Source organism: Micromys minutus, assembly GCF_963924665.1.
Source record: "Micromys minutus genome assembly, chromosome: 32".
Classification (NCBI taxonomy): domain Eukaryota; kingdom Metazoa; phylum Chordata; class Mammalia; order Rodentia; family Muridae; genus Micromys; species Micromys minutus.
The window spans coordinates 19,912,178-19,925,343 of NC_137967.1; the positions used below are offsets into that span (position 1 = coordinate 19,912,178).

Here is a 13,166-nt window from a genome sequence, read left to right on the forward strand (position 1 = left end):
CCCAGAACTCACTCTACACTAGACTGGTCTCACAAAGATTTCTCTACCTCTGCCTTCTGAGTGCTTGGACCAAATTCATGCACTGCTATGCCAGGCATACAGATCTACTTTTAATCTATGTGCATTTGTGTGCGGGTGCCCAAGGAAGCCAGTGCTGGTTCCCCTTGCTCTGTAGTCACAGGTAGTTTTGAGTTCCCAGGTGTGGGTGGATGCTAGGCATTGAACCTGGTACCCACTGAGTCATTTCATCAGTCCGGGGGAGAGCTTGCTATGCCTATGAGGCTCTAGGTCCAATCCCCAGGACCACAAAAGAACAAAAGAGACAGCTCTAGAGCCCACACCAAAGCTGTTCTTTCTGGTGGCTGCTCAGGGAACACATACTCACATAACCGAGCACTGCGGCATTCTCTGCAGCAGGCCTCTGTAAAGGAGCTCTCAGGGTAACACTGACTGCGACTTCTACAGTTCAGGATGGCTAGGCTGGATGGTGGTGGCTCACACCTTTAATCCTAGCACCCAGGAGGCAAGGGAGGTGGAATCTGAGTCTGAGGACAGCCTGGTCTACAAAGTGAGTTCTAGGACAGTCAAGGCTACACAGAGAAATCCTGTACTGAAAAGAAAAGCAGCCAGCTAAAGGACCGGAGAGATAGCTGTGCAGTCAAAGCACTTGCTGCTCTTGTAGAGGACCTGGGCTTCATTCCCAGCACTCACACGGCTGCTCACCACATGTAACTCCCTCTTTCCTGCCCCCTATGGGCACCAAAAACAGACACATCCAGGCAAGACACCCACATATATGCTTTATATGCATATTTAAAGAGGGCAGGTACTCCTGACTCCAGCCCATGATCTCCTAAATTTTGTGATTGAAATTACCTGGAAGGCAGGGACAGAGAAACTGATGGACCGAGCTGTGGGTGGGACAGAGGGCCCCGTGTACAGTCCAGAAAAAAGCAAGGTCCTTCTATGATCTGTTAAACAGGCCTCCCTTTCCACCTGCACCCCACCCACCACACTGTCAGGGAGTCCCTCTGCTCACAATACACAAAAGTCAAACTAAGATCCTTTCTGTCTAAACTGTCTCCTTCTGAAAGGGCAGTCACATGCCTCAGCACTCACGGACCCCGTCCTAATACTCAGCCTGACACAATCCCTCCCTAAGACCCAAGGCAGAGAAGACCACTGGAAAACATGAAAACAAAAGACTCAGGGCTTTATTTCTATCCCATCGGGCAGGGCTCTGCAGGACTCAGGAGGGCAGGGAGCCGGCTCTCAGAGGGCGGAGGCCCCACTTTACTTGCCGGCGATGAGCGGGTTCCGCAGCACCACAATGACTGAGTCCCCGCGCAGGAACATCTTGGAGATGTAGCGGTCCTTGTTGACAGGCTTGGACTTCTTCTTGCCCTTGCCGCTCTTGGGGACCTCAGTCCACATCTCTTTCACATTTTCCAGCACCATGTTGCAGTGCCTGATAGGGTAAGAAATGGGGGGAAAGCTGCAGTGAGGTGGGGCATTCTGAGTGCCCACCTCTGCCTGGGACTGTGTGAACCCTCCAGCAGCGGGCATAGGGAAAGTTAAGGCTCTACAGTGGGGATGGGTAGGCTTCAAGGTGAGATCTCAGCCCGTTCTTAACTGTCCCTTCTGCGCCCGTTTTTCCTTCTTGAAACGGAGACAGTCTACTTCACAGGGCTGATGTGAAGACTGGGTGAATGAAGCACTTAGGACCCCAGCACAGAATAAAGGCCACCAGAATGGCCTTGGCTCTGCCGGTAACTAACTCTGAGAGAAGCATTTGCTCCCTTCAAACCAGAGGGTCTTAGGGCGCTGGGTTAGACATGGCTCCCAACACATGCACTCCAGTGCTGCACGGCCCTGTCCTCATGGGGCCAGGTGGCCATGTGCTCACGCCTGGTCAGTTCAGTCCACAAATGCTTGAGGACAGTGAATATGGGCAAAGTACAATGCCAGACGTGCACGCCTACGTCACAAGGCCATTTCCATGCTAACTCTAACAAGGCAGGAGGGTATGCTTGGAGATGGTAGCAGGAGGATCAGAAGTATAAGGTTAGCCTCTGCGACATCTGTAGCCAGCCGGAGCTACAGAGTTAGGACCCTGCCTAGAAACAAACTAGAAAGCAATAGAAGATATTTGATATTGATGTCTGGCCTACAGATGAACAAACCAAACATCGTCATTCCAGTCCCTCCTCCTACCAGGGGATCTGATGACTTCTGAGGGTAGTAGACATGTCCATGGTACACGGCCTCTCATACAGACAAAAAAGATAAAAAAAAAATAGCCAAGCAGCCCCACTTTCAAGTTTTTTGAGCTGGGTCTTGACATGTGACCCTGGCTGCCCTCCAACTCATGGGGATCTCCCCCCCCCCCGAGTGCTGAGATTAAAGGTGCTTTGTCATCGAGCCCACCTTACAATTCTTCTGGAATGACCTTTCTTTCAGGCCCCCCCAAGACAGCGCTCACCTGTCAAAGGCCTTCACCCGGCCCAGGAGCTTCTTGTTGTTCCGACAGTTGATGAGCACTTGCGTGTTGTTCTTGACCGACTGTGTGAGCACTGAGAGGGGACCTGTGTTGAATTCCTCCTCCTCCCGCTTCTGCAGCTCCTCTGGGGTCATCTCACTCTTGGGTTTATTGAGGAGACTCCTGGAGAAAGAACCCAGGGGTGAGATGGAACCCAGGGGACACCTAAGTGATCAAAGCTACACTGTCCACTGTCTCCTCAGCCTGGCCCTAAACTCCCTGGTGCAGTCTTTTCCGGAGGCAGGAGACACATTTCCAACCTCAACCACCCACTGTTGACCCTTAATTTTCAATTGTTCTGACTCCGCTACCCCAGGTCTGAGATTACAGGGGCTCACCATCAAGCCTGGCACTGGATTCTTCCTTCAAACCTTACTCTATCCTCAGATTCTGTCATCTGTCTCCACAATAGATCCAAAACCTTGGCCATTTCTATCCATGACCTAAACTTCAATCACATCTCTCTGGGATCATCCACCCCACCCACAGTATCTCACTGTATAAGCCTGGCTGCCCTGGAGCTCAGACTTGTCTGTCTGTCTCCAGGGTACTGGGATTACAGACATGTGCCACTATGTTTAGTTTGTGTGTGGCTGAGGACCAAACCCAGTCCCCCTAGTAGGCAAGTATTCTGTCCACTGTGCTACCTCCAGCCCAAGTATTGGGCTTTCAATGCGTCCATTTGTGCTACCTAACTGGCATTATTTCTTTCCTACTCAATTCTCCATTCACACCCATGATCATCTAAGGCATATTGTATGTACTTGTTTCCATGGCTTTCCTACTCCATTCTTTTTACAAGTCCCAGGGAGATTTTTTTTTCTTGGTAGCAAGGACCTTCTATTTACCATGTGTCTACATGACATCTGCTCTACATAATATCTGCTCAATGAATAGACACGCCAAACCACTGTAGTAGCCCGAGACTCTGACAGTCTCTAATTAGGTCCAAAATCTCTAATTTATACTGGTTAAGTCTCATACTTTTCACTATTTCTAATAGCACTTTCTTTTCCGCCAAGGTCTTTATCCGTAAGACCACTTTGCATTTAAGATTACTATTACTTTTGTAAGCGGCTTCGCTATGAAGCTGACCAATTAGCGATACTCCTGCCTCAGCCTCTGGAGACCTGGGATTCTAGGCATGTGCCATCAGACTCAGCTTTCTCTTTACGGTTCATTTCCACAAGACCTGGGAGAGTCTTACGCCCGTTAGAATAAAGCTGTCCCCTCTCCGGAACTCAAGATCCGAGGCCCCATGCCCGTTCTCAAATCCCCCAGAAGACATTACTTTTGCCCGAGGAACTCTACCCTCAGCTATTAGCACCCCATTTCGACCCTTATCCAGCTAAATGGTCTCCCTCCATCTCCGTGCCCCCGCCGAAGCCCAGCCCGGCCTCACATGGTGGAGGTTTCACTCGCAGATCACTCCCGCCTCCCAGCGCGTTGCTCTAGCCTCTAGGGTACAGCGAGAGAAGGGCGGAACTTCCGGCTCCGGCGGCTCACTTCCGTTAGCGCCTGCGCAACCAAGCACCAGCGCCTGTGGGCGTGCCCTGTTACCATAGCGACCCTTCAGTCTGCGCTCTCTTATAGAAAATACCTATAGAAAGGATTTGAAGCCTCTGAGGATCACAGTGGGGTGTCTGCTCATGCGGAAAATAAAACGGGGTCTGACTGAAATTATTTTCCCGTCTAACCGTCTACTTGGAAGAAGGAAAACGCAACCGGTTTCTAAAATACCCGCCGACACTTTTCTTGAGGGCATGGCTTCAGGCAAACCAATCAGCTCCTTGTTTTTAGGGATGGATGCCGCCCCCTTTTCCTTGAACGACAGTTCCTTGATCGACTTCCGTAGGGGGCGTGGCCCCGCGCCGGGAAGGTTTCGCACATTCGGACGCTGCTCATTGATTGTTTTTCTTCCGTGAGGGCGGGCCTTAAGGTTTCCGCGCTCCCTTTTGGGTGGCTCGGCGCTGAGGAGAGCCAATCGCAATCGTCTGGGAAAGGACGCAGTTATTCTGCTTCTTTATTGGGTTTTGTAACCCCGGAGAGGCGGATCTTGGCCTAAACTCGAACCACCGTACCGGGATTGGTTTCAGGGCCAAGCTGCCATGAGTCCGGGGAACCGCGGGCGGCCCCGGCAGCGGCTTGGGGATCGCGGCCTCATGAAACCACCCTCACTTTCCAAGCGCCGTCTTCTGCCGCGAGTGCAGCTCCTGCCCCTGTTGCTGCTGGCGCTGGGCTTGGCTTTCTACATCATCTGGAATAGCTGGCACCCTGGGTTTGAGGAGGTGTCACGGGGCCGGGATCTGCGGGTGAGCCCTGGCTGGGGCCCAGCCACCGTCAGCTCCCTCTTTCCCTTCGTATTGAGTCTCAGGTTAGCGTGGGCTTATCGTTTAGCCCTTGCCGCCTGTGCCGTCTCTTTATCCATCACTTGAGCGTGTGCCCCTACCCAACAAAATAAGGTTTCAGGCTTGTTTTGTGAGAGACCCCTCTGAAGATGAGAGTCTGCATAGCAACACTGGTAGTTCTATGCCCAAGCCATCTGCTTACAAGTCTCCATCTGCTTGCAGTTGCCCCCGTCAGGACTGCAGTAGGCTAGATCAGATTAGCTTTGAAGATTTCTCCCAATCTAGGAAATCTTTGATGCTGGAGACCGCATTATCAAGAAGAGCCAGGACTCCTAGTGGGCAACGGCGCCCAGGACAGGGTGGGAATGGGATTGATTTCATTTTTCTTTTCCCCATTCCATTTCCCAACCAAGGTCCCGCTGATCGGAAGCCTTTCAGAAGCCAAGCTACGGCTGGTGGTAGGACAGCTGGATCCGCAGCGACTCTGGGGAACTTTCCTGCGCCCCTTGTTGATTGTGCGACCTCCGGGTAGTCCTGGTAATCTCCAAGTGAGAAAGGTAAAGGGCTTTATTTTCAACCCCCAATTTCCTTTTCCCAGTCTGTCAGGAAATGTAACTCAGGCACCAAAGACCCCAAAACAGCCAGGAGGCAGACTAGGGGTCTGATGGGGGTAGGGAAGTGGTGGTGGTGGGTGAACCAAGCTATATTCTCTTGGTGGTGCACAAATCCCACACTATACGACCCCCACCAAAAGTTTACCCTACATTAGACAGAAGTAATGTACTGTCTGGTGAGGTCGGAACTAATGTGATCTCTACAATACAGATGAGAAAACTGAAGTTATTACACATTTTGTTCAAATCCCACAGCTAGTTAAAATTAAAATCCAAGGAAGTTGGCTTCAGAATTAGTGGTGAAGCATTGTTTTGTTGCCATTCAGATACTGTGTTTAGGGTCCACCATCGATGGACTAACTTCTTAACCTCTTTGGGACTCAGTTTCCTCATCTTCAAAATGGGGACATTCACTGACATTGTTGATATCGTAGGGATCCTAAAACAGGCTTGGCACATAGTGAGAACTTTTTAAGAGGAGAGCACTTGCTTCGGATTAACGAATGTGAGGGTGGAGATGTGGCTCACTAGGTAGAAGGCTTGTTCAGTATTCACCAGTGCGGGGCTGGGGCTGTGGAAGCATCATGCAGGAATCTGGGATCGATCCTTAGCACCATGGAGAGAGACAGGAAGAGGAAAAGGGTGGAAGTGAATCAGTTGACAGCCAGCCTACACGTGATTTTGGTAGAATCAACTTGAGGGGGAAGGAGAAAGAAGCCGGGTGGGGTGGGGAGAGAGACAGAGAGAGAGAACTCTCTCCACACCTGGGTGTGGTGGTGGTGTTAGCCTATAATCCCATCATTCTGGAAGCAGAAGCATGATCTGGAGTTCTAGGCTAGCCTAGGCTACACAGCGAGTTGGAGGCTAGCCTGGACTACATAGTGAGAATCTGTCTCAAAATAGTCCATGACAAGTTTTGTTGCTATCAAGAGGTATGGCTCTCCTACACCTGGCACCCAGCTGCTTCTCGGCAGAAGTCTATGTCAAGGGGACAACCTAAACCAAAGTGGGACTTTCTAGTCACCCAGACTGTTCTGCGTGGCTCCAGTCACAAGGCCCTTCTCCCCACCTCCTCCCCAGGCCCTGTCCACCCTCCTACCTCTCTCTTGCCACTAGTTCCTGGAGGCTACGCTGCAGTCCCTGTCGGCAGGCTGGCACGTGGAACTGGACCCATTCACGGCCTCAACCCCCCTGGGGCCACTGGACTTCGGGAACGTGGTGGCCACACTTGACCCAGGAGCTGCCCGCCACCTCACCCTCGCCTGCCATTATGACTCTAAGTTCTTCCCTCCTGGGTTGCCCCCCTTTGTGGGGGCCACAGATTCAGCTGTGCCCTGTGCCCTGCTTCTGGAGTTGGTCCAGGCCCTCGATGTCATGCTGAGCAGAGCCAAGCAGCAGGTGAGAAGTAGGAGAGGGTTGTCTGTCCCTGGCCCACATACTTGTTTCTGTCTTTCTATCCTTTTGTGATAGAGAGCTTCACTCGTATGTAGCCCAAGCTAGCCTTGAACTCGGCCGTTCTGTGCCACTGACCTGCCGCCATCCTTGCTTTCTTCAGTCCCAGCCATGTTTCATGTAGGCCGTACCAACGTTGAACTCAAGAATGAATTTGAACTTGTGACCCTCTTCCCACTATCTCCCAAGTGCTGGCATGACAGTCGTACCTGTACCACTGTGCCTTTTTTATGCCGTTCTGGACACAGCCCAGGGCTTCACGCATGCTCAGTAAGGCTCTGTCAACTGAGCTACATCCTCCTGTGTCTGGAGACTCTCCCATGGACACACCCCTTCCCCCATCGGCACATCCTAACCCAAAGCCAGAGTCCTGAGGTTGACCTGTTATTAACCCCATTCGCAGATGATGAAATTGAGCCAACCCTGGTGCCTCAGGCCTGTAATCCCCTGGCTCCTCCAGACGTGGAGATCTGAGGAGCAGAGTTCAAGGCCAGCCTGGTTACAGAGTGAGCTCCAGGGTAGCCGGGGCAATTGGATGATACCCTGCAGGTCTAGCACGTGGGCATCCCTAGAGTACTATCCAGCAGCACAAACAAAGGAAAACAAAACAAAGCGGGACATTATGCTACACACCTATAGAGTCAAGAGATATGGAAGGTGCAGGACAGCTTGGGCTACCCTAGACTTTATCTCAAAGCAACAACAACAAAGAGTGAGTCACTTTTTCTAACAACCACCTGCAGCGTGGATCGGAACCCAGGCCTCTGGCTCAGCCTGTGACTTCTGTCACCACACCGCAGGAATGAGGACACTTGGTTCGTCCCACCGCAGCCATGCAAATCAACAGGCAGGGCACACGGGTGGGCTGATGCCAAGGGTTGGTGCTGATTTGGTGGCTTGTTCCCACAGGCAGCACCAGTCACCCTGCAGCTGCTCTTCTTGGATGGGGAGGAGGCGCTGAAGGAATGGGGACCAAAGGACTCCCTCTACGGCTCCCGGCACCTAGCTCAGATCATGGAGTCTACACCGCACAGCCCCGGCCCCACCAGGATCCAGGCTATTGTGAGATCCATTCCTCTGGGCTCTGGAGCAGGAGGCAGGGAGTGAGGGGAAGGACGGGTGGCTCAGTAGCACTGGACTCCTCCTCCCCTCCAGGAGCTCTTTGTCCTTCTTGACCTTCTGGGAGCCCCCAGTCCGATGTTCTTCAGTCACTTCCCCCGCACAGCCCGCTGGTTCCAACGCCTGAGGAGCATCGGTAAGGAGGGCCAAGGCCAGGGTAGGACAGGCACCTGACCCGTGTACTCCTCTAGCCTTCCCTCCCCATCCCTGGGCTAAGAAACTAGGGCAGGAACAAACTGACGATAGGAAGGTCGAGCGTGGTGATTCTTATAATATTCTGATAGAATCCTTTTATTTTGATTTTTTTTTTTCCCTCTGTAGCCCGGGCTGTCCTGAACTCGCTCTATAGACCTAGCTGGCCTTAAACTCAGATATCCACCTGCCTCTGCCTCCCAACTGCTGGGATTAAAGGTGTGCACCACCACAGCTGGGCAACAGTAGAATTCTTATGTGAGACTGTCCTGGTTTCGAACCCTTGACACTTTGTCTCTCAAATCTCTCTTTCTTCTATGGAAAGTAAGCATGGTGACAGAGCTAAGAGGGGTATCACCGAGAACTGTCCATCACGGTGTGCATGCTTCTATACCAGCACTCGGGAAGCCGAGGCACCGGGACTGCAGGTTCAGGGCTATCCTGGGCTACATAGAGAGTTTCAGGCTAGGATAAGCTGCCTGGTGGTATTCGCCTATATCCTGGGAGGCTGAGGTGAGAGGACAGCGAACTCTAGGCTATGAAGCAAGACCTTAACTCAATGAATAAGGCCTGATATTGGTGGTCCATGCCTGTAACACAGCACTTGGGAGGTAGTTGTAGGGCAGGCATGGTGATCCTCGGCTGCATATAGAGTATGAGTCTGGCCTGCAGCTACCTGAGATCCTGTGTCTAAAAACGTCCAAATAAGTAAATAGAATAGAATAGGGACATTGGGGTCAGCGACCTGGCTCGGTGGGTAAAGGTGCCTCAAAAACCTGGCAGCCCATCAATTCCCCAGAACCCTTTAAAGCTGGAAGGAGAAAACTGACTCCACACAGTCACCCCCCCCCCCAACTACACATAGGAAGAAGAAATAGAGGCATTTGCCTCCTACACAGACAAGGAGCAAATGGGACTAGGAATAGGCAACTTAACTTGCAATGATAAGAAACACATGGTCCTGGAGAGCAGTTTAAGAGCACTGGCTGCCCTTTTGGGGATCTGGGTTCAAGTCCCAGTACCCATGTGTAACTTCTGTTCTAGGGGACCTGGTGTCCTCTCCTCTGGCCTCCGCAGGCACTGTATACACATGGAACACATTTACATGCTCTGGTGTTGGGTGGCACATCTGACTGCTGACTAACCTTGCTCTCTAATCCCACTCCCCACCAGAGAAGCGCCTTCACCTTCTGAACTTACTGCAGTCTCACCCCCAGGAAGTGATGTACTTCCAACCCGGGGAGCCCCCCGGCCCTGTGGAAGACGACCACATCCCCTTCCTTCGCAGAGGTACTCACTGGGGCCATGGGTACAAGGAAACCTCCTTCCCAGGACTAGGGACTGCTGGCATGACTCAGTACACAGAAAGCAACAGTGTTGCCTCAGGCATGCCCTCCCTCAGTCCTTCACTGAGTGCCTCTACAGCTGCCCCTGAGAACTCACAGGGAAGCATTCAAAGAGCAGGATTCCAATGGATTACACACAGAACACAGGCTCTAGTCCGGTGACTTTGGTTTAAATCTTGACTGTATTGTTTACTAGGCCCAGGACTCAGGCAAATCAGTATTCCTGGTTTCTCTGCTTCAGGTTTCATAACTATAAAATGGGAGTAAGATAGCAGTAGTGGGCAGGACTATAGTCTTTAGCAGGAGAATTATTTGAATCCATAAATTTTGAGAGTGTAGTTCAGTGGTAGAGCCCCTGCTTAGAATCCCCCAGGGAGGGGCTGGGGGCGTGGCTCAGTGGTAGAGCACCTGCCTAAATTATCTTAGCTCTGCCCAACCAACACTACTCTACCTCCTTCCCTTCATCTGCTAAACCCCATTCCCCTGGCCAACAATAAAAAGCCACTCCAAAACCTGAAAGGAAAATGAGACCAGCCTGGACAACTTACTACAGCGAGACTGTTTCTAGACAAATAGCTAAGCGTGATTGATTAGTAAGTGTAATGACAGTAGATATCTACCTTAGATGAGCTCAGGGGCTGGAGGTGAGGCTCCTTTGGTAAAGTTCTTGCTTCTTATGCATGAAGTCTGGGCCGCATCCTCAGCAGTGTAGACTGGGTTTGGTGGTGTAGACCTGTAATCCCAGCATTGGGGAGGTGGGGCCAAGGTGAAAGATGGTCACTCGCTGCCCCATATCCTCGGATATATTTAGTGAGGAGCCAGGGCCTGCCTCTTTGCCTCTACAACTCCTTCAGTTTTGAGGTTCTTGGATTTGTATAAACAATAGTTTTTCTTTATTGTTTTTGTTTTCAAGACTGGGTTTCATTATGTAGTTCGGGCTGTTCTGGAAGTAACTTATGTAGATTGGGCTGGCCTCCTTAAAGTCATGACGACCGCTGGTTCTGCCTCCCGACTGCTAGGATTAAAGGGAGGCATGCACCACCACCACCACCCAGCAATGAAAAATCTTAAACTACCTTTATTTATTGTGAGCGTGCATGGGTGTGGAGGTCAGAGGTCAGCTTGTGGGAACCAGTTGTCTTCCTCCCACAATGTGCCAGACTGAACTCAAGCCAACAGGCTCAGCGGAAGCCTGCTGTCTCACTAAGTTTCTTAAACAGCATGTACCCTCTCATTTAAAATCTTTCTTCAGGGCTTGGGGTTGTAACTCAGAAGTATCGAGTTTGCTTAGCATGCCCAAGGGCTTAGGCTGAGGGGTCAGAAAGCACTAGGGTGTATCTTGCCTGTCTGTGAGTTGTAACTAGTGGATGAATCTCCTGTCCCCTCAGGGGTCCCGGTGCTCCACCTCATTGCGACGCCCTTCCCGGCTGTGTGGCACACACCTGCTGACACCGAGGCCAACCTCCACCCACCCACCGTGCACAACCTGAGCCGTATCCTCGCCGTGTTCCTGGCGGAGTACCTGGGACTCTAGCCTGCAGATTGGTACCCTGGACAGATCTTACACCTAGCTAGGGACTGGTCATGGACACTTTGAGCCAGTGCAGGGTGGCCAGGCTCACCTCAGATGTAAGATACAACCACGTCAAGCCGTTTCAGGGAAACAAAGGAAATCGGAAATCCTCTGTCCTGGAGTAAATAACTGGAAGTTTCCAGGGACCAAATGGTGGGTCATGGGCTGGCACTTGGACCGGTACCACCGACCTTATGACTCCTTTGTGGCTAATGTTCTGTCACTTCATTTGCTGCTGCACAGACCCAGTTCTGCCTCTACATGGGCACAGGCTCATAGCTGGGGACAGAGACAAAGCCTAGTTGGTGTTCTAGGGTCTGCTAGCCTCAGGGGTGCCAACCTTGAGGGTTAAGGGAAACCGAAGGTCACAGCTCCCATGGGAAGTGACATTAAATGAGCCTCCTCACTGGAAAAGATGAGACCCTCCAAAGTAAGAGAATGAAACGGTTCTCAAAGTACTTCCCAGTGGGGCCTCTTGCAGTCAAGTATTTCAAGAGAAGCCGCCTCCAAGGATGCTTTGGGAAATACTGGCTTTGGCCGATTTGAGCGGAACGGACTGAACAGACAAACTACCCTTTCCTTTTGTTGTGTGTACAGCTCTCATCAAAGTTTCTTTCTTTCTTTTTGATACAGGGTTTCTCTGTGTAGCCCTGCCTGTCCTGAAACTCAATCTGTAGTCCAGGTTGGCCTTGAATTTAGATATTCACCTTCCCCTGACTCCAGAGTGCTGGGATTAAAGGCATTTGCGACCACTGCCTGGCTGGCCTGGAACTTTTTCTGTAGACCTTGACCACAGAGATGTGACTCCAGCTTCAGAAAAGCCACCACACCCAGCCCTACTTCTTTTTTTATAATGTTACCTTTATTTCATGTGCAGTTGTGTTTAGCCTGTGTGTGTCTGTGTGAGTGTCGGACCCTCTAGGACTGGAGTTATAGCCCGGGGTGTACTGTCATATGGGCTCTGGGAACTGAACCTGGATCATCCGGAAGGGCAGCCAGTGCTCTTAACCACTGCGCCATCTTTCCAGATGAGGTGTATAAAGCCCTGACTTCTCTGGAGCTATGCTGTCCAGGTTAGCCACAAACTCAGAATCCTCCTCAGTCCCGAGTGCTGGGATAGCAGGTTTATACCTTGCCATAGCCAGCCCGATGCTGTTTCTCATGCCCATTTAAAAACAACAGCAACAACAACAAAGGTTCCCTTGCTGAGTGGTAGTAACGCATGCTTTGAATCCCAGCTCTCAGGAGACAGAGGCAGGCAGACCTCCGAGTTCGAGACTGGCCGGGTCTACAGAGCAAATTTCAGGACAGCCAGGTCCACACAGAAACCCTGTCTCGAAAAGCCAAAACAAAATCCAAAAACCCCAAAATATCCCAACCAATCAGCAAAAATAAAAAAAATAAAATGAAATAAAACAGGCTCCCAAGGTCTACCCCCAAACCTACTGTAATACCAACAGGAGGAGCAGGGACATGATCATCATAGCGGGTTGTGGGAGGCACCTTTAATCCCAGGACACAGAAGCAGGTAGATTTCAGAGTCTGAGTCCCCTTAATATACAGACCAAGTTCCAGGACAGCCAGGGCTACATGCAATGAATGTGGTCTCAAAAGACTTGTGGGAAATGCTTCATCAGTAGATTCTGGAGCACCTTCTTAAGGCCCGCTTGGTGAAGGCACAGTTGCTTAGAAAACACCCCAGGAGACCACAGGTGGTGGGGACCGGGATGAACCAGCTCTATCATCGAGGATTTGCTTAGTGTGTGTGAAACCATCATTCCATTCGTCTAAGTAAGATGAAGCGCTAATGAGGCTCAGCTTGAGATTTCATGGGATCCTGAGCCAACTCAGGACAGAAGAGCCAGGTGTGATGACACAGGTCTGTCCGTCCTAGTTAATAGGTTCAAGGCCTGCCCAGGATAGAATGAATTCCAAACCTGCTTGGCAATTCAGTGAGGCCTTAACTCAAAGTGGGCTGAAAAT

At 51.2% G+C, this 13,166-nt stretch overlaps 2 protein-coding genes across 3 annotated transcripts; one reads left to right on the forward strand and one right to left on the reverse strand.

The window, feature by feature from the left end:
• Positions 1-1,192: 1,192 nt before the first annotated feature.
• Positions 1,193-4,022, reverse strand: SNRPD2 (small nuclear ribonucleoprotein D2 polypeptide). The gene is made up of 3 exons (XM_080908573.1): positions 3,942-4,022; positions 2,483-2,662; positions 1,193-1,468 (listed from the first exon to the last, which is right to left on the reverse strand). Coding segments are annotated over exons 1-3 (357 nt in total). The 5' UTR covers positions 3,944-4,022; the 3' UTR covers positions 1,193-1,293.
• Positions 4,023-4,647: 625 nt separating this feature from the next.
• On the forward strand, positions 4,648-11,925 carry QPCTL (glutaminyl-peptide cyclotransferase like; the record flags this gene model as incomplete). 2 transcript variants are annotated; one of them, XM_080908804.1, is made up of 7 exons in its annotated part: positions 4,648-4,851; positions 5,301-5,444; positions 6,618-6,899; positions 7,863-8,015; positions 8,109-8,208; positions 9,438-9,554; positions 10,999-11,925. In XM_080908804.1, 7 exons carry the CDS (start codon positions 4,648-4,650, stop codon positions 11,142-11,144), a joined length of 1,146 nt encoding a protein of 381 aa, XP_080764930.1. In that variant the 3' UTR covers positions 11,145-11,925. The 2 variants fall into 2 exon arrangements, with proteins under 2 accessions (XP_080764930.1, XP_080764931.1); XM_080908805.1 differs by lacking the exon at positions 9,438-9,554.
• Positions 11,926-13,166: the final 1,241 nt, after the last annotated feature.

Bases quoted from the DNA above. Each gene is read 5' to 3' on its own strand.
- SNRPD2 (XM_080908573.1), bottom strand. The intron at 1,469-2,482 runs GTGAGCGCTGTC...TTACCCTATCAG, and splicing joins CGGGTGAAGGCCTTTGACAG to GCACTGCAACATGGTGCTGG.